This window comes from Panthera pardus, unplaced genomic scaffold (assembly GCF_024362965.1).
Source record: "Panthera pardus isolate Hobbes unplaced genomic scaffold, ASM2436296v1 HiC_scaffold_2, whole genome shotgun sequence".
NCBI classification, from domain to species: Eukaryota; Metazoa; Chordata; class Mammalia; order Carnivora; family Felidae; genus Panthera; species Panthera pardus.
In genome coordinates, this window is record NW_026526765.1 from 94,730,056 (window position 1) to 94,751,764 (window position 21,709).

General features: G+C 35.7%; 1 protein-coding gene and 1 long non-coding RNA gene across 5 annotated transcripts in view; one reads left to right on the plus strand and one right to left on the minus strand.

The window, feature by feature from the left end:
* LOC128778290 (uncharacterized) overlaps positions 1-21,709 on the plus strand; it is a 32,779-nt gene that overhangs the window by 6,591 nt on the left and 4,479 nt on the right. Inside the window, exon 2 of the long non-coding RNA XR_008423814.1 lies at positions 20,826-21,004. This is a non-coding gene — a long non-coding RNA (uncharacterized LOC128778290). The remainder of the gene's footprint in view (positions 1-20,825; positions 21,005-21,709) is intronic.
* Positions 4,989-21,709, minus strand: part of ZFYVE16 (zinc finger FYVE-type containing 16) — a 53,898-nt gene continuing 37,177 nt past the window's right edge. For all 4 annotated transcript variants that reach the window (XM_019462886.2, XM_019462888.2, XM_053907240.1 and 1 more), the window contains 5 exons: positions 20,691-20,771; positions 13,305-13,467; positions 12,358-12,463; positions 10,972-11,139; positions 4,989-7,815 (listed from right to left, as the gene is read on the minus strand). In XM_019462886.2, coding sequence (XP_019318431.2) covers positions 7,654-7,815; positions 10,972-11,139; positions 12,358-12,463; positions 13,305-13,467; positions 20,691-20,771 — 680 coding nt within the window. In that variant the 3' untranslated portion in view covers positions 4,989-7,653. The remainder of the gene's footprint in view (positions 7,816-10,971; positions 11,140-12,357; positions 12,464-13,304; positions 13,468-20,690; positions 20,772-21,709) is intronic.

The window sequence follows — 21,709 nt, forward strand, 5'->3', positions numbered from 1 at the left end:
ACTCTTGATTTTGGCTCAGGTCATGATCCCAAGGTCGTGGGATTGACCCCTGCATTGGACTCTGTGCTGAACGTGGAGCCTGCTTAAGATTCTGTCTCTCCCTCTGCCCCTCATCCCTGCTCCCCACCCCCGACACACACACTCTTTCTCAAAGAAAAAGAAAAAGAAAAAAATATTTTGTAAGGCTAGAGCTGTGTATTGATTCCTGTGATGGATCTGGGCAGTCATCTGAAAACCTTCTCGAAAGGATTCACCAGTGTAGATGCTGTTATGAACATTTGTGACTCATGGGAAGAGGTCAAAGTATCAACACTACCCAGTTTGGGAGAAGTTAATTCCAGCCCTCATGGATGATTTTGAGGGGTTCAGGGCTTCAGTGCAGGACATAACTACAGATGTGATGCAGATAGCAAGATAACTAGAATTAGAAGTAGAGCTGGAGATGTAACTGAATTGCTACCATCTCATGATAAAACTTGAACAGATGAGCACTTGCTTCTTATTGATGAGCAAAGAAAGTGGTTCCTTGAGATGGTATCTACTCCCGTTGAAGATGCTGTGAAGATTACTGAAATGACACCAAAGATTTAGAATATTATATAAACTTAGTTGATAAAGACCCTCTACCAGCAAAAAGATTATGATGTGCTGAAAGCTCAAATGATGGTTAACATTTTTTAGCAATAAAGAATTTTAAAATTAAGGCATGTAAGTTGTTTTTTAGACATAATGCTATCACAGCTTAGTAGAAAACAGTATAGTATGAACATAACTTTTATGTGCGCTGGGAAGTCAAAAAATTCAAATTTGACTTGCTTTATTGTGATATTTGCTTTATGCCACATTATCTCTGAGTTAATGCCTATAGTGATATGCAGTGTAGTTCAGTGTTTAAAACCCTTACTCAGCTGCTTCTGGTCAGTTTCACACATGCACAGCTTGGGACTGGTCCCAGGATTTTATACACAAATTTGGAGGTTCACTTCCTATGATCTTTACCCACATTCTCTGGTTCCAAGATCCTCCTCCTTGGTCTTCTGGTAGAAGGTCGGGGCTTTCGGCCTCCCTTAACCATTCCCAGTATTCCACCCAGCAGTCTGATTGTCTGCCACCACTGCACCAGTGGGTAGAGGGGGGTGATGCTGTTTTGCTGTCTCTAGCTTGGTGTAGGGCAAGGTTCCCTCACAGGGTTTACACATGGTGAGGAGGGTGTGTGTGTGTGCGCGTGCGCGCATGCTGCTTTTCTGCAGCTCTCCGGGAATAAGGCAAGTAAATTCAAAAGGTCTGTCTCATGGCCCCAACTCCTTTTTTCCTGTTTTTTTGACTAGAGAGAGCAAAACTGTTACTTGGACTCTGTGCCAGCTGGCAGTTCCTGTTTTCCTATGTGTCTATAATGATTCCTTTTTGTTTGGGAGTTGTCTAGCTTCCTAAATCTGTGGAGTAATGTCTTTCATCAGTTTTCAAAAGTTTATATTTAAAAATATTTGTTGAGGGGTGCCTGGGTGGCTCAATCAGTTAAGCATCCAACTTTGGCTCAAGTCATGATCTTACAGCTAATGGGTTTGAGCTCAGCCATTGGGCTCTGTGCTAACAGCTTCAGATTCTGTGTCTCCATCTCTCTGTCCCTCCCCTGCTCGTGTTCTCTCTCAAAATTAAACATTACAATTTTTTTTAATATTTATTCATTTTTGAAAGACAGAGAGAGACAGAGCACAAACGGGGGAGAGCTAGAGAGAGAGGGAGACACAGAATCTGAAGCAGGCTCCAGGCTCCAAGCGGTCAGCACTGAGCCTGATGCAGGGCTCTAACTCACAGACCACGAGATCACGACCTGAGCCAAAGTCAGCCACTTAACCCACTTAGCCACCCAGGTGCCCCTAAAAAAAATTTTTTTAAGTATTTGTTGTGTCCTATTCTGCTGTCTCCTGAAGCTAGTTAAGCATATATTATGACTTCTCAATACCTGCTGTATATGTTTCTTTCCAACTTGTTGTCTTTCCAGGCTGCACCTCTGGAGAATTTTTCCTGATTTATATCCTTATTTATAAATTTTCCCCAGTGGCTGTATTCTATCCTACCATTAAACCTACTTAATTAGAGCTTTAGAGTTTTTATATATTCTTGCAACATGTGTATTCAGTGTTTTCCCAAATTAGCTCCATCACTTTTTATGGTGTCCCATTCCCTTCAGGTACCTCACACCTATTTTTTAAACACAGAAATCAGGAATCTAATACCTAAAGGAGTTTTTCATTATTTCTACTAGTTCTTGGCTCTGGAGTCATTTCCTTACATGACTCCTTATTTAACTGTGTGTTAGTAAATGTTATGCTTGAAAAGTAATTTGAGGCCTGTAATGAAGTTACTTTGCTATGGAGAAGATTTACATTTTTATTCCTTCTGCAGAGTGGAACACCTTAAAGCAAGTTAAATGCTTAAGAGTTTGGATGATGTAGGCAATTCTAAATTTGGCTACAGTTTTATAATACTTTGTACTTCTGGTTCCTCCTCATCCCAAGGCTAAAACCCTTTGGGGTTGGTGTGTCTCAGCCTTGTGGGAAAATTCCCATTAGGTTCATGATTCTGATTAGATGCACAACCTTGTGTGGCTCTTGAACTTTGATATCTACCCCCCCTCACCCTGTAAGTTTGTCTCAAATAGGACCACATGCCAACTTCTCTTTTTCTCTTTCCTCTTGAACATTCCTAATATCTTGATGCTTTAAGAAGAGTTTTGTATTTTAATCACCTTAGGTTTTCAGCAGAAGAATGGATCTAAGTATCCCAACATGCAATTCCCAGAAACAGGAAGTTTCCCACAACTCCATCTTTGTTCCTATATGGCCAAACCCTATTCTATTGGTATTCTCTGCACATAGCACATCCTACTTGTGGCATGTAATCCATAAATGTTGCTAGGAAATATGCTTTATTCTATTAAGAGTTAATCACTTTTAGCAATTTTTGTGTATAGCTGCTCAAAAATATTATATTAGTTATCTAATAGTACTTGCTGCATATAACAAATCACCAGAAAATTTAGCACCAGAAAAATTTATAATCTTAGTTTCTGAGGTTCAGGAATCAGAGAATGGCTTTTTTTGGTGGTTATCGTGAGGTCACAATCTTTTGGCTGTGACTGCAATTTGAAGGCTTGACTGGGGTTGTAGGATCCACTTCCACTCATTTGGCTGTTGGCTTCAGTTCTTTGTCAAATGGGCCTCCCCATGGTGCTGCCCATGCCTGGCACCTGGCTTCCCCAAGAATGAGTGATCTAACAGACAGGAAGGGAGGCACAGAGTGAAGAAGAAAGGATAGAAAAAAAAGGAGGAAAGGAAGAGTGGGAAGAAATGCACCAAAGATAGAAGGGATAGTTTTTCACAACAGTCTTAGAAATAACATCCCAACCCTTCTGCCATATTCTATTGGTCGCAAAGACCAACAGTGTTATGTGGGAGGGACTACACAAGGGTATGAATATCAGGAGGTAGGGATCACTGGGGGTTATATTGGAGGCTGGGAAGCACTGTATTTTACCAAAAGAAAAAGAAAACCTTTATTATATTCAGAGGTTCATAATAAAGCACTTGAGTTAGACCTACTTCTTCATTTGTATAAAGCATGAAAAATATGGTTGCAATTTTATCAGTGAAGATGCACAAAGTATTTCCTAAAGAGTGTTAAATATTAAATTGTTCCAAGCTTAATACAAAAGAAAAAATAAAAGATTTGAAACTACAAAAATCTGATGTGAAAAGAAAATGTCGATTATATAGCAAAAGATAAATTTAGATGGCAAGGCTTGGTGTCTTAAAAAATTTTAAGTATAGCTCAAATAAAAAATAAGCTTGCAAGTGTTTTAGTAATAAAAAAATTGTTATGAGAAAAATAGTCCTCCCACTGAAACATATGGTCCTAATTCCAGTAACAGGATTTTGTCTTTCTGCAATTAATAAGCTTTTATCAATAGTGGTTTGAGAAGGAACAAAACCTTTAAAATTCTAAATATGAACCTCATAACTCAAAGTAATTGAGAAAGTGAATGTGTTCTTCAGTATAAACACCATGCTACATTTTTTGGTATAAAAAATGAAAAGAGGAAAAAATACATGTATCTGTATTTGCTGCTACTACACCTAAACTGTGAGAAGATACATATGAAATGGGACTCCTGGGTAGCTCAGGTCATGATCTCACAGTTCATGGGTTCAAGCTCTGCGTCAGACTCTGTGCTGACAGCTCGGAGCCTGGAGCCTGCTTCGGATTCTGGGTCTCCCCCTTTCTCTGCCCCTCCCCCACTCATGCTCTCTCTCAAAAATAAATAAAACATTAAAAAAAATTAAAAAAAAAGAAACTAATAAAAATGATTACTTGTTGAGATTGGAGGGTAAGAAGAACAAGGTAGACACGTGGAAGGTAAATTTTACATTGATAAGTTTCTTTTTAATGTTTATTTTTCTTTTTGACAGAGAGACACACAGAGACAGAGACAGAGAGCAAGGGGGGGGGGAGGGGCAGAGAGAGAGGGAGACACAGGATCCGAAGCAGGGTACGGGCTCTGAGTTGTCAGCACACAGCCAGCATGGGGCTCAAACCCATGAACTGCAAGATCATGACCTGAGCTGAAATTGAATGCTTAACCGACTGAACCACCCAGATGACCCTACAAGTTTTGTATATTATTCTGATTTTTGAATCATGTGTGTGTGTCTGTGTAAATATATATATATATAATATATAAATATATATGAAACTTTTTAAGTTTTTTAATGTTGGGGGGGGGGAGAATGAGTGGGGGAGGGGCAGCGAAGGGGAAAGAGAGAGAATCCCAAGCAGGCTCTGCACTGCCTGATGTAAGGCTTGAACTCACAATCCATGAGATCGTGACCTGAGCCAAAATCAGAAGTTGGACATTCAACCAACTGAGCCACCCAGGCACCCCTGAAATATATTTTTTTAATCACAAAGAAAAAAATTAAAACCTAAGATGGTTTTGTAGGTTTCTGGTTTATTTCAGGATATTTTCTTTTAAAATAGGAGTCAAGTTATCAAAGTTATACTTGCTACTAAAAAAAGAAAAGTTCTGTTCTTATAAAACAATATTTGAATCTAGGCTATTATAAATTTAGGCAGTTGAGATACCATAGTCAGGCTACTGCTTTTATGATTAAATCAGAAGGTGAGATATTCATACAAGAGAAGGTCCAGTCTTTCTATATATTACCTACTTTTCAGATTTTTATCTCTTACCTAGCCGAGTTTAATGCCCACTATCTAACAAGTTCTCAGGTAACCTTCTCCTTATTGGTATAGCCATCCTCCTGGGTTGTTTTCCAACCATGTAGTCAAGATTCATATCTCTATTATAGCAATTACTTTTACTTTGTTAATTATCTGCTTCACATATTCAGTTCCATTAGGGACAGAAATACTTTATTCATCTGTCAACCAGTGAAGCCTAATAAAGTGCTCTGTACATAGCAAGTATATAGACACAAAGTTTGTTTGGTGGCTGCATAGAACAAGTGGGCTAGATTTTACTTCATATTTCAAAATTCAGAGAAAAAGAGCAATACTAAAAGGCGTAAGACCAAAACAGATCAGTGCAGACTGAATACAAAGAACCATTCTATTTCTTCACCTTTAAAAAAATTAAAATTTCAAAATAAGTACCAATGTGAAGAACATGACCAAATAAGTAACAATGGCATTCAGAAACATATTGTACAGCTACAAAGAACACTTCAAAATGTGCCTCCAAAGGCACATTATTCCAATTTTTATTAATTGTAGAGACTTTATGAAAACAAATCCAAATCCTATCCTATCCTATATCAAGGGAAGCACCCTGCACCAAATTGTTATTTTAAAGTAATTTCAGTATTCATAGACTGTGCAACTACTTATACTGCAAAATAAACACACAGTATACACAGAAAACATAAACTGAGTTTGATATGCAATTGTTTTTATCCTATACCATTCAATAAATTTCACAGGTTACTTTGTGTTGCCTTTTTATTTAATAGCTGCAACATTTTACATTGCTTATGAAGTAGCTACTTCCAGGAGACTGATAATCTCCTTCATAGGGTGTCTTTGGCTAGTACTACAGATGTGATTCAGTAGGAACCATATGACCAATGGAGTAAAATTCTCAGTCTCTCCTAGCCTGAGACTCAGATCCTGAGTTATAACCCTGACTTGGTCTTCATAAGTCTTTTTCTTACATCAGGGTTATTTAGTGTTGAGATGCTTCATAAGTCTTTTTCTTACATCAGGGTTATTTAGTGTAGTTTTCTTTTTTCTTGAAATATACAATGAGTGTTTTGATACAAAAACATATACCACATAAGAATAAAAAAGAAACATGAAAATAATGATTATATTCATATAATGTAAATTATAGGACTAACTAAAATATCCCCTTTACTTTTTTTTTTTTTTAACACAAAGTACTTCTTACAATTTTGCTGTTTGAAGAGGAAAGTTCTGTAACAGTTTCAAACACATAGAATTTAACTTAGGTTAATATCCTGTTATAAAAAATAACTACCATATAGAGAATATAAAATATGCAAAAGTAATTGGTTCATTAAAATGTATATTTAGTACATTGGTGTCACTGAAAATATGCAGACTCGCCAAGAAAGTTCTAAGGTTTAAAGGAGAAGTTGAAAAAATCCTGTTTCAGGCTTCATTTATTGCTACATAATGACTACTTCAAGGGTCATATGGCCTGTTGTCCATCACTCTTAGAAGTGGTAAATACAGTGGGGTATATTTTGGAAGGAAAGGAGAAAACATAATGCACTGCAATACAAAAATATTACCTATTTATAAATTATTAAAGACTTATAAAACATATACTGAATCACATGTTTTTGCTATAAAAACAATGTATTTAAATATATAAGCACAAAATTCTGAAGCACCCACAATTATTTTAAGAATACCCATTTAATAAAGAAGAAAACCATATATATATGTGTGTGTGTGTATATATATATATATATGTATATATATATATATATATACACACATATATATATACATATATATATAATAATTTGAGAAGAAAAAAGGCAAAATTCTGATTTTGATCCAAATAATCAGAGTTTATCTAATCATGGAGGTAGGTCTCCACTCCAATTATACAAATACGTTATCTGCCTTATTCAAAGAATTATAAGACTAAGATCTGGAAACTGTGCCGTTGAAATTCATTTTTAACAGACTCTAGAAGCCAGCAATGTAACTGGCATATGTAACAGCTATTTCCCTCATAAGGTTACATCTGAAAAGAGCCTTCATTAAAATCATTCTTGGCATAAAGAGGTATACATAAGTGCAGATACTTTGGCTTTGCATTTAAATAACACAGTAAATGCTACAAATTTATTAAAGACAGAAAAAATCTTTGTCTTTATAGAACTTGTATTAAGTCAGAGCTTCAAAAACTGTGGGTCTCTTAAATTTTTAGAGATTTAAATATTGTGCTAATGATTTAAAAAGATCATTTCCTACCTAAAAAGCAAAACTTACATGTTTCAAACAGCAAATCTTTACTTTTAGTGTCTGTGGCATTTCAGTTTTAGTGGATTTAGTTTTAACAAATTACTTTGCAATATATAATATTACTCATATCTTTCACTAAAAAAGATTTTCTATAATGAAAAATACTAATTCTATTTCTAATGGTAAACTAGTAGAGCTGGAGGTCCCACCATGGAGTACAGGGATTAGAGCACTATCAAGATCATTTAAATAATGCTGAGGAAGAAGTTGGCCATCAGATCCTGCCTGAAATTCAACCTGGAAAAAAAAAAATCTTGATAAGTCAACCCTAGAAAGTAAGCAATCTTGCTTAACTCAGCAGATGAATACAAACTAATATAAAATATCAGTTTAAGCATGTTAAGAAAATACTTGATAAATACTTCATAAACTAATGTTTCACATCTCCTATATATTCTTTTATCTGCTACATAAGTTGTAAGTGTCTTTCCCATAGACATCATGAAAATTGTTTAAATACCACTACTTCATACTTCAGGTTTCTTCTCAATGCACATGTAAACACACTAGAGAACTAAGGTTTTAAATAATTACCAACATGACTTATAAATAAAAACCTATGGTATTAAAAAAAAATCTACTTAAAATTATTTTGAATTTGTTGTTGCAAAAATATTTAATATTTGAATGTAATGTTGCTGGTGAAAATTACATTTTAATACATTTGCCTAAAAAAAATAATTGGGCTACTGAAACAAATAATTACCAGATGCTTACTTGAAAAAGGAATTTTTAATAGTAAGATCAAAGTAGAAGTTCTTTCCAAAAGAACTATGAGTATAACACATCCTGACTGAAGAAAAGCAAACCCTCAGTATATGAACTCATTCATGTTTAGATTAACCATTCTAATGAAGAACCTACTTTAAAATTGATTATATTGGATGTTGGAAACAGAAATGCACATTAAAATAATACTGGAGTATCATTTTTTACCTATAAAATTGGTAAAAGTCAAAAATTTGATTACATACTGCTTTGATAAAGATTTGGGGGAAGAACTCTCTCACACAAATTGTGGTAGTAACCTCTGTTTGAGACAATATGGTAATATCTATTGAGTACAAACTTACACCTGGCAATTCTACTCTAAGAATGTTATATACTCACACTTATGCAGAATCAAAATATTGTGGATAACCTAAATGTCAATCAGTACATAAAAACTAGTTATAAATAAATTATAGTACATTTATATAAGAAATGACTACTATGCAACTGTTAAAAAGAATATGTAGTCATATGAAATATCTCTAAAACATAGATTGAAAGAGCAAGGTTAAAAAATAAGAGTAAAAGGAGGAATAAAAAGGATTTATATACTTATTTGCTTGTACATGCAAAAATTCATAAAGACTACATAGAAATGGGTAACACTGATTGTGTGACCAGGAATGGAGGATGAAGAAGAGTATGGAGATAGACTATAGGGGTTGGGAGTCAAGAGTGGGAAGGAGATCTTTCCAGGGCTATTATCTTATACAACTCTACTGGGAACCATTTACATTATAACCTGGAGTTAATATCTCTAGGGGCTACCCATTACATGGACTACAACATGAATATTGCTCTCTGGAAATGTTTGAAAAGATGGTCCTATTATACACGCTTGTGAGACAACAGAATATATATATCATTCTCTGCCCCTGGTTTCTGGTATAGGGCTCCTGACACCCTAGTAATTATATATATATACACATGTATATATATATACACGTGTATATATATATATATATATATATACACGTGTATATATATACACACACATACACGTATATATACGTATATATATATGTATATATACGTGTATATATATTCACACCTATATTTTTTTAATTTGTTTTGAGAGATAGAGCTCAAGCTGGGGAGGTGCAGAGAGAGAGGGTGAGAGAGAATCCCAAGAAGGCTCCATGCTGTCAATGCAGAGCCCAAGGCGGGACTCCATCCCACCATGAAATCATGACCTGCTCCAAGATCAAGAGTTGGACACTTAACCGACTGAGCCACTCAGACACCTCTACCCTTGTAATTTCTTAATTGATAAGAACACTGTTAAGTGTCTCTTGTTCTCATATTTGTATTTTACACTGTCCATGACACAGGGCTCCTAAAACCCTTATACATTCCTAAGTGATAAGAGCACTAGGAGTATCTTTTACTCTAATGAAGTGACTCTGGGTGGGTTCCTGAATGGGGACTGGTCACCAGAAAGACCAAGCCATAATTAGAAGCTTTAGATTTTTCAGCTCTACCCTTACCTGTCCAGAGAGAGGAGAGGGGCTAAAAATGGCATTACTATTTGATCCTACCAACATAAGAAAGCCTCCATAAAATCCCACTAGTGGGGAGTTTAGAGAGCTTTAGGCTGGCTAATACAGCCACACTAGGAGGGTGACATACCCCAACTTCACTGGGACAGACGTGCCTATGCTTGAAAACCTCCCAGACCTCACCCTATGTATATGTCTTCATCTGTGTATATCCTTTAATAAACTGGTAAACATAAGTGTTTCCCTGAATTCTGTGAGCCACTCTAGGAAATTAATTAAAACCAAGGAGGAGGTTGTTAGAATTTCTGATCTATAGCTGGTTGTTCAGAAACAGAGCGGACAACCTGGGCTTATGATTAGCATCTGAAGGGGTGTGGGGGAACAGTCTTGTAGGAATGAACCCTTAACCTATGGGATCTGATGTTCTCTCTCTGGGTATAAAGTGTCAAAATTGAGTTGAATTTCTGGATATCCTGCTGAAGTCTGAGAACCACTTGCCGGTGGGTGTAGTTTCTCTACATATCTGGTGACCAGAAGTGTTAGAAATGAAGAATTTTGTGTGAGTAGTAAAGGAGACTCACAGGAAGGAAAGACACATTAGAGAAAAACATAGGAAAGAAGACTAAGGTTTTCCTTTTTTTAACATTTCTCGAATTCTGTAATTTTAAATCATGTGAACAAAGTCAGAATTTAAAAAATTAAAAACCTACTTATCAAGTAGGACTGCTATGGTGCAGAGGTCAGCAAACTATGGCCCGTGGGCCAACCTGGCCCACCAGTTATTTTGTAAACAAACTTTCACTGGAACACAGTGAACTCATTAGTTTATATACGGTCTATGGCTGCTTTTGCACTATAATGGCAGGACTGAATAGTTAGTTGTAAAAGCCGTCAGCCCACAATGCCTAAGATATTTACTGTCTCACATTTTACATAAAAGTTTGCTGACCACTGTTGAAGAGAGTTAAAGATGATAATGTACATGCAATGTGTAGTACACATTGATGTTCAACAAATTTTAGTTCTCTTCATTTGTCCCAAATAAAAGGTTAAAGAAAAAACTTTTGATTATTTAATATATGATACATTCATTTCAAAAATACATTACCAAAAAATGCCTCACCATATCAGTATCAGTGGAAACTCTGAGACCAATTTTATTCATCCCATTACTCTTCAGAGTTTTCAGGTGAGGACACAGTGCAGCACTACAAGCCATGGCTATTTCTTTTGCAAACTGATAACGAGTTGCTGAAATAGATAAATCCTGGTCCTTTAGAAAGTAGAACACCTGAAATGTATTTAATTAGGAAACAAGTCATGATTAAGATTAAAAGTAGCTTGAAAAATACAACTGCTATTTTCAATTCAACTTTATTAATAAAATTCCAGTGTTAGTGCCATGGAATTCACAAGTTAAAAGCATTATCTATATATACACACATTAGTAAGTAGTAAGTAGTAAGAGCTTAAAACCAAAGATTCTGGAATATGGCAAGACTTAGCTATTTTAACCTAAAATTAACCTGTGGCAACAAAAACCCTGTTAGTTCAGTTTAGAGAAGGGTAAAAATGAGTCCACCCTATAAGATCACCTTCCTGTAAGGATCTTAATGAAGCTAAAAATCATACAAAGAAATAATATTCTATAGTTTCTATGTCCTCTATAGTTTCTCTGTATCTTGTACATGCATAAAATCACAGAGAATACCTAAGAAACGAGTAACACTGATTGCCTGACTCAGGAGGTAGAGTGAGGGAGAGTATGGACATAGACTAAGGGGTTGAGAATCTATAATTCCATAATCTCTTAGTTTAAAGTTGAAACATGCAAAAATAATTTTCCATTGTGAATGCTGATTATAAACTGATATTTATAAAATATTTTATTTTTTATAAAATAAGAGAAAAATGAAAATAATACAGTCAAATAACATATTACTATACAAAGATGGCAATGCTGCCAAAACTTAACTATGAGCCGGCAGGGAGTACAGGCAGTACCATACAAAGCCTGAAATAATCTTTTTTTTTTTTTTTTCTGCCCCTTTTTTTTTTTTTTTTTAATTTTTTTTTTATTTTTTAATATATGAAATTTACTGTCAAATTGGTTTCCATACAACACCCAGTGCTCATCCCAAAAGGTGCCCTCCTCAATACCCATCACCCACCCTGCCCTCCCTCCCACCCCCCATCATCCCTCAGTTTGTTCTCAGTTTTTAACAGTCTCTAATGCTTTGGCTCTCTCCCACTCTAACCTCTTTTTTTTTTTTTTTTTTTTCCTTCCCCTCCCCCATGGGTTTCTGTTATGTTTCCAAAGCCTGAAATAATCTTATGGAAATCCAAATCTGGTATACAGAAGGCAGTATGGGATGAAAATATGTGTGTGTTTCAACATGTAATATAAAAAGTGTTAATAAGCTGCAATGAGAAATCTCCCAAGTTTAAAAAAAAAAAAACCATATCCAAACACAACATATAAAGGGAAGGAATCTTCTTTCTCAGTTACCTCAGTACACTTTACAGTCTTCTCATCAGTTTCAAAATCTGCTTCCAGTTTTATTTTTTCACTTGGAAATCCTTGTAATGATATTCCATCCACCGAACTAATAACACTAACAGAATAAAACACAATATGGTAGTATTATTAGTACCAAAATGCTTTCTATGAAATGAGTCATTAGATTTGAATAAGGAGAAAATATATGAAAACTATAAATTTATAGCAGTAAGACAGCTCATTACCTACAAATATTTAAATAATATTTACAAATAATTAAAACATTTACCAAGATTTCTTGATTGTGTAGCAAATTATATCTACTCTTTCATATGCCCAATACAGACCTGAGGTTTAAAATGCCTTAGACTCCTAAAAGAAAAGCTGTCTGAGGAATTTCAATAACTTGGTTTTGGAATCCTTCAGCATTAGCCCTCTTTTTCCTTCTTTACTATAGACCCTTTAGCCAATCTCCAAAAGAGCAAGAAAATGGATAACTGAAAGGAAGGAGTGGCAGTAATATTCTATACGGCCTCTAATGTATATATTATTAAATTCAGTTATTGTATTTACGGTGAATCAACATAAAAAAGAATAAACACTCAAAGGGTATCCTTTACTTACTTCACAAAAATAGGTACCAAACAACAGAAAAAATATGTTGCCTTTTTCAACCTTGGTATCAAGGTCACATTGCTACAAAGTGCACATTTTATCACTGTCCCTCTCCCAAAGTGACCACTCTTTAATAATTTATAGCATCTTAGTCAAGAAAATATACATGAGGCTGGTTTAGCACATGTTTGAAAAAAAAAGACCACTCATTAGAGTATAGGCATTTAAATTAATGGTATAATTCTATATTGACTCATAAAATGCTTAATTTTGTTAGCAGGGCATTTTTATCCTTCCCCTTCCATCAAATCAATTATATTTTAGTAACAAAAAATTCCTACCCTTTGTTTCCTTTCTCTTCAGAATCTACCCAGCAGATATCCACATATTCTCTGAGGTCTACAGCATCAACTTTCCCACACGTAATTTTAAAGTCTTTCTGTTCTCGTAGAGCTAGTCGCAAGCCATCCATGGTCTCTGGTGTTATTTGTACCATTAAGCCATCTAAAAATGAGTTGTTTCACTCATGAGTTGTTTCATTCCTTTTATTAAATATCAATTTATATATCTAATCCATAAAATTTGCTATCAAAATATGTTCTGCACAAGATACAAGTTTTATATCATCTGTTAAATGATTTTAATGATTTTCTACTAAGAAATAAAAGTATTTCAAAGTTAAGGATTCTTTTTTAAACTTTTTGTAATGTTTATTTATTTTGAGAGAGAAAAAGAGTGAGTGTAAGTGGGGGAAGGGCAGAGAGAAAGGGAGAGTGAGAGAATCCCAAGCAGGCTCCGTGCTATTAGCACATACCTTGACGTGGGGCTCACTCTCATGAACCAAGAGATCATGACCTGAGCCAAAATTAAGAGTCAAAGCTTAACCAACTGAGCCACCCAAGCGCCCCCCTCTTTTTAAAAAAAAAACAAACAATGGAAAGAATTTTCATTACTATGATGAAATTACTGATGCCAAACTGCCCTATCATAACAACCAGTCATAAAACTAGACAAAATATATGAGGTAATTGTTTTCAGGTAGTGAACAACATGAAGTGCAATACTGTGATTCCTAGAGGAAAACTCAACAGGTACACCCACAACTGCCCAGGTTCTAGGCTTCAAGACAATTTCTGCATGGTGACCCATTAAACCTACAATGGCCATTACTGGGCTGAGAAGTCAGAGATAAGTTTGGGGAAGCCTGGAATCTGGGGCCAAGACACTGAAGGGGGAGACACCAGATGACTGTGTGTAAGGATCCCTTTGAGTCCTTGGACAAGAATTGCGGACACAGTATTCGAGTTAGATTAGATGAAGCCTAACAGAGAATAGCTATTAGGCTTGGAACATAACAGAGATACTAGAAACCAAGCAATGCTGGGAGATACTGACACTCTGGACCAACCAAAGTAGAGAGACCTTATTAACATCTCATTAACTTGCACTGTGGCAAAACAAAAACAAACAAACAAAAACCAAAGCCCTTACAAAATCTGTAGGCAAAACAGATTTGGAGAAGTGTCCTGCCAGATTGTAAACACCTTAGGAGTTCCACAGATCCATCTGTTAACAAAGTGAAAAACACAGACTACACAAGCTCAACATGATTTGCCATGAAAATGCCTGCTTAAATATAAACCTTCTTCAGAAAAAGTTAATAGAATCTCAAGTCTCTAAGCATATTAACAGTGACAAGTATATAATCAAAAATTACCAGAGAGAACTACAAGAAAATGTGAGCCTCTAAACAACTGAAACCAACCATGAGATAGATAGATAGCCAAGATGCTGTATTAAACACACACTTGAAAACATCTATTCTAAAATATATTTAAAGACCTAAAGCAAAACTTTCAAAGAATGAAAAGCAAATATGGGCTAAATGAATAAACATTAAAAAAAATATTAACAGAAATAGAGACTAAAAGAAAACAAAGGGAAATTCTAGAACTGAAAAGTTCTAGTAACTTGAAACTGAAACCTCAATGGATAAGCTGAATAGTAGATTGAAGATGGCAAAAAAAAAAAAAAAAGACTCAGAGAACATGAAGAAAGGTCAATGAAAATTATCCGATCCAAAGAACCCAGAGAAAAATGATTAAAGAAAAATAAACAGAACATCAAGGACCCAAGGGATGGTATAAAAGAGATATAGATATAAATATACATATACATATATACAGATAAAAATATATAGATATCTCCCAGGAGAAAAAGATAGGAATATTTAAAAAATAGTGGTAGGAAATTCCCAAGATTTGATGACAAACATTGACCCATATTCAAGAAGCTCCATAAATGCCAAGCAGGAAAAATATAAAGAAAACCACATAAAGGCACATCACAGTAAAACCGGTGAAAACCAAAGATAAAAAGGATATCTTGAAAACATCTGGAGAAAAGGGCACATTAAATATGGGGAAACAAATGTAAAAAATTATGCTGACTTTTCATTAGAAGCAATGGAGGCCAAGAGACAACATGACATCTTTAATGATGATTAAAACTTTCAAAGAATTCTAAATCTAACAAAAATATCCTTCAAAAATAACAAATAAATATAGCTTCAGATCAACAAAAGCCAGCCAACTGGTATTACAAAAAATGATACTGACATCTAGTGTCTACTCCAACATATAAAGAGTTTGAAGTTGTCACTCCCATTCTTACAAGAAGAAAAATACTGAACAAACTGAAAATGAACAACTCTTAGGTCAGAGGACTGAGGTCATAGGACAAAATGCTGCCCTGAAAAATGGAGCAAAATCAAAACCCACCACAAAAAAGTAAAACATGAAAAAGCCTACAATAATTTCAATAGATTCAGAAAAAGCACTCAGCAAAGTACAACATCTATTTGTGATAAAAACCCTCTCTAAAGGAAGTCTAGAGGGAACATCCCTCAACTTAATAAAGGCCTTATATGAAATAAAGGCCAATATCATACTCCATGGTGAAAAACTGAGAGCTTTACCCCTAAGGTCAGGAATAAGACAAGGATGTTCATTCTCCCCACTTTTATTCAACATAGTAATGAAGTCCTAGCCACAGCAATTAAAGAACATGAAGAAATTAAAGGCATCCAAACTGGTAAGGAAGAAGTAAAACTCTATTTGCAGATGACATAATACTATATATTAAAAATCTTAGGGGTGCCTGGATGGCTCAGTCGGTTAAGTGTCCAACTTTGCCTCAGGTCATGATCTCATTCTTGAATTCAAGTCCCATGTCGGACTGTGCTGACAGCTCAGAGCCTAGAGCCTGCTTCAGATTCTGTGTCTCCCTCTCCTGCTGCCCCTCCCCCACTCATGCTCTGTCTCTCTCCCTCTCTCAAAAATAAATACACATTAAAAATTTTTTTAAAAATCTTAAAAGACTCCACCAAAAACTTAACTAGAACTGATAAGTAACTTCAGTGAAGTCTCAGGATACAAAACCAATGTACAGAAATTGGTCGTGTTCCTATACACTGATAAACACAGAGTAAAATTAAGGAAACAATCCCATTTACAACTGCACCAAAAACAGGGGCACCTGGGTGGCTCAGTCAGTTAAGTGTCTGACTTCAGCTCAGGTCATGATCTCACGGCTTGTGAGTTCAAGCCCTGTGTCAGGCTCTGTGCTGACCACTCAGGGACTGAAGCCTGCTTTTGGATTCTGTCTCCCTCCCTGCCCCTCCCCCGCTACTGCTCGCTCACTCTCTCTCAAAAATAAACCAAAAAAATTTAAAAAAAAGGAAAACAGGGGCGCCTGGGTGGCGCAGTCGGTTAAGCGTCCGACTTCAGCCAGGTCACGATCTCGCGGTCCGTGAGTTCGAGCCCCGCGTCGGGCTCTGGGCTGATGGCTCGGAGCCTGGAGCCTGTTTCCGATTCTGTGTCTCCCTCTCTCTCTGCCCCTTCCCCGTTCATGCTCTGTCTCTCTCTGTCCCAAAAATAAATAAAAAACGTTGAAAAAAAAAATTAAAAAAAAAAAAAAAAAAAAAAGGAAAACAAAGCAATTGCACCAAGAACAATAAAATATCTAGGAATAAACTTAACCAAAGAAGTGAAAGATCTGTACTCTCAAAACTATAAAACACTGACAAAAGAAATTCAAGATGATACAAAGAAATGGAAAGACATTCCATGCCCATGGGGTGGAATAACAAACATTGTTTAAAGGTCTATACTACCCAAAGCAATCTACAGATTTCATGTAATCCCTATCAAGATACCTACAGCATTTTTCACATAACTAGAACAAACAATTCTATAATTTGTATGGAACCAGAAATGACCCTGACTAGCCAAAGCAATCTTGAAGAAGACAAACAAAACTGGAGGTATCACAATTTCAGACTTCAAATTGTATTACAAAGCAGTAGTAATTAAAACAGAATGGTACTAGCATAAAAATATACACATAGATCAGTGGAACAGAAGAGAAAACCCAGAAATAAGCCCACAATTATATGGTCAATCAATCCTTGACAAAGGAGAGATGAATGAATAATGAAAATGACAGTCTCTTCAATAAATGATACTGGGGAAACTGGACAGCTACATGCAAAAGAATGAAACTGGGGGGGTGCCCCGGTGACTCAGCTGGTTAAGCATCCAACTCTTGATTTTGGCTCAGGTCATGATCTACGGTTGCATAATCAAGCCTCACTTTGGGCTTCATGCTAGGCATGGAGCCTGCTTTATGATTCTCTCCCTCCCTCTCCCTCTCCCCCTTCCCTGCTCATGCATGCACATGCTCTGTCTTTAAAAAAAAAAAAAAAGGAATGAAACTGGACCACTTTCTTATACCATACACAAAAATAAACTCAAAACAGATTAAAGACCTAAATGTGAGAGCTGAAACCATAAAAATCCTTGAAAAGAGCACAGACAGTAATTTCTCTGACATAGGTGACAGCAACATTTTTCTAGATATGTCTCCTGAGTCAAGAGAAATCTAAGTAAAAATAAACTATTGAGACTACATCAAAACAAAAAGTTTCTGCACAGTAAACACAACGAAATTAAAAGGCAACATCCTGAATGGCCGAATGTATTTGCAAATGATATATCTGATAAAGGGTTAGTATCCAAAATATATAAAGAACATATACAGCTCAATACCCCAAAAAACAAATATTCCAATTTAAAAATGGGCAGAAGACATGGGCAGACATTTCTCTGAAGAAGACATCCAGATGGCCAATAGACACATGAAAAGATGCTCAACATCACTCATCATCAGGCAAATGCAAATCAAACCACAATGAGATATCACCTCATACCTGTGAGAATGGCTAAAATCCACAATACAAGTAACAAGAGGGGTTGGTGAAGATGTGGAGAAAAAGGAATCCTTGTGTACTGCTGGTAGTAAGGCAAAGTGGTGCAGCCACTGTGGAAGGTAGCAGGGTGGTTCCTCAAAAAATTAAAAATAGAACTACCCTATAATCCAATAATCTCACTAATGGATATTTACCCAAAAAATAAATAAAAAACACTAATTCAAGGGATACATGCACCCCTTTGTTTAAAGCAGCATTATTTACAATAGCCAAACTAGGGAAGCAGCCCAAGTGTCCACTGACAGATAAACAGATAAAGAAGATGTGATACACACACACACACACACACACACACAGAATATTACTCAGCCATAAAAAAATGAAATCTTGCCCTCTGCAACAATGTGGATAGAGGTAGAGAGTATAATGCTACGCAAAGTAAGTCAATCAGAGAAAGACAAATACGACATGATTTCACTCATATGTGGAATTAAAGAAACAAAACAAATAAGGAAAGAAAAAAAAGAGATAAACCAAGAAACAGACTCTTAAGTGTAGAGAACAAACTGATAGTTACCACAGAGGAGGTGGATGGGTGTAATAGGTGACAGGGATTAAGCAGTACACTTATCATGATGAAACAAACAAAAAACCCCAAAACATTTAAAAAGCCTGAAGATATGTGATAAGAAATAAGAAAAAATATAATTGGATACCTCACATCCATTATCAGAATGACAGAGATGGCACACAAAATTGAATCATAAAAGCTCACTTATTTTTAAAAGGTATTATTTGACAAACATGGATCTAGACAAGAGCATTTACATTCATTGCTTCAACTGGTAGACCTAGCCAATAATCAAGAAAAATAAAAGCCAGATGGACTGTAAAGAAATAAGCTAAATTACCATTATTAAAATATGATACACTGAGCTATAAAGAAAACTCTAAAAAGATCTATAGGTAAATTATTGTAAAAAATGAGAATTCAGCAGTGTTACTGGTTATAAGATAAAAATACAGAAATAAATGAATTTCTAGACATCAAAACAAAAACTTTAAAAAGATACATTTACATCAGCAATAAAATCTGTTACAGAAATAAATCAAAAGAAGACATGCAAGACCTATACAAAAACTATAAAATTTAAGTTTTTAATTTTTTAAAAGATTTTATTTTTAAATAATCTCTACACCCAATATGGGGCTCAAACCCCCAACCCTGAGATCAAGAGTTGCATGGTCTTCTGACTGAGCCACCCAGGTGCCCCTATAAAATTTCACTAAAAGACATTGAACATTACCTAAATTAAGGATAGCCCATTTTTATGGATAGGAACACTGAGAATGGAAAATAAGTCAGTTTTTCTCAAAATTAAACTAATTGATTTAACGCAATTCCAATAAAAATTCCAATGGACCATTAGGACCTGACAAGTTGGTCCTAAATTTAATGTGGCAAACTGAAAGGCTTAAAGTGGCCAAGGCACTACTAAAAAAAAGAATAAAGTATGTGCATGGCACCAAAGATAAGAGAATTTCCTATAAACCTATGTTTGAGATAGTAGGGAGGACATTAGTGAAAAAGCAGACTTAAGAATCTCCCAAAATACTCTCCTCCATAAAAAGAACAAGGGAACTAATAAAATGTCACAAGAAACTTTTTTAGAACTCTGGAAATTAACTAAAGTCTTGCAGCAATCTGGGGGATATTTATTCAAGAAAAATGGCTGGATCTTCATAAAAACAGCAAACTTTGGGCTTTCTGTCATTTTAACTTTCCTATTCCCATCCTCTCCTCTCTAGCTGAGTGGAAGCCTTAAAAACCAATAGCCTACAATCATGGTAAAAACCAAAAGCCTGGTAGCCACAGGAAAGGGCAAAAGGAGGTCAGAGCTCCTTCAAAGTCTCATTACCAGAGAATTGATAATTTTGACTTGGGTATTTTGCCCAGTGCAAAAAGGCCTTTCTCAGGGAGCATTTGTCAAAAACAATTAGAGGCCAATGATTAACAGTGGAGCCACCTGTGCAGCAGATGAACAGAAGAGGCAAACAATAGGCCAACCAAACACTTAAAAGGAAAAGCTGGAAAATGTGATGGCCATAAGGTTTTGAAAAGCTCTAACATATTTCTGGGAATTTAGAAGGCCACACACATGTACAATACTGTGTGCATGATCAGGGTGTGTGCATGCTAAGGAAACACCCTAAGTTCTCACCTCAGGCTGACTGTTAGGCTCTGTACAGGCAGGACGTGCAGCCTATGGCAGAGTTGTTATGCTTAAGGTAGACCCAAATATTGGCAATATTCTGGTCCTTGAGTTGGGTAATGATTTCATATAAATTTGTGGTAGTGTGCTTTCTAACTTACATATGTTCTTTTCTGTCAAATACATTTTAAAAGGAAATGGAAAACATCTTTACGTTAAAACAATCTTAAAAATGAAATTCATACCTTCAACTATGCTGGACTTAGCAAGAAATCCTGAAGATGTTTTGAGAGCTCCATTGAATACCACAAAACTTGCACCTGTCACTGATAAAAAAAAAAGTCTTAATATTGCTTTTTTTTTTTTTTTTTTTTTTTTAGAGAGAGAGCAGGAGTGTGAGCGGGGCCAGGGACACAGTGAGACAGATGGAGAGAGAGACAGAATCCCAAGCAGGCTCCACATTCAACACAGAGCCCACCAAAGGGCTCGATCCCACAACCCTGAGTTCATGACCTGAGCAAAATCAAGAGTCTGACACTCAACCAACTAAGCCAAATAGGTAGGTGCCCCTAATGTTACCTTTTTTTGAAATACTATATATTTGTTAAATGTATAATGTGGAGCATGGCATATTTAAGTACTTGATAAATGCCATGCCCATACCATACCACTTATATTAGAAAGCTAATAAAAAAAAACTAGACCAAATTAAGATAAAAAATACTGCATAAAGGTTAGGTAATGTTTGTATCTAATAATTGACAGCTACTGTACTACTTAAAATGTTTGTGTCTATGTCAGAGAATGGGAAATCAAACATCCACTAATGGTAAGACCATAAATCAGAGCAACCTCTATGGAAGACAACTTGATAATTACCTATTAAAATTGCAATTCCACTACCAGGAATATATACATATACAAGGTTATTCATAGTACATTTTTATAAATAACCAAGAATTGGTACTCACTATGTCCATTAATAAGGAAGAAATGAATGATGAACACATAAAAAGTATAAAGTTACGTAGAATACAAAAGTTCTTTTTATACTAACACAGAATCATCTCCAAGATGTGCTAAAAGAAAAAGCAAGGTGCAGAATGGAATACATGTTATGACTTGTTTAAAAAAGTGGAAGTGGGGAGCCTGGGTGGCTCAGTTGGTTAAGCGTCCGACTTCAGCTCAGGTCACGATCTCACAGTTTGTGAGTTTGAGCCCTGCTTGTGCTGACAGCTCAGAGCCTGGAGCCTGCTTCAGATTC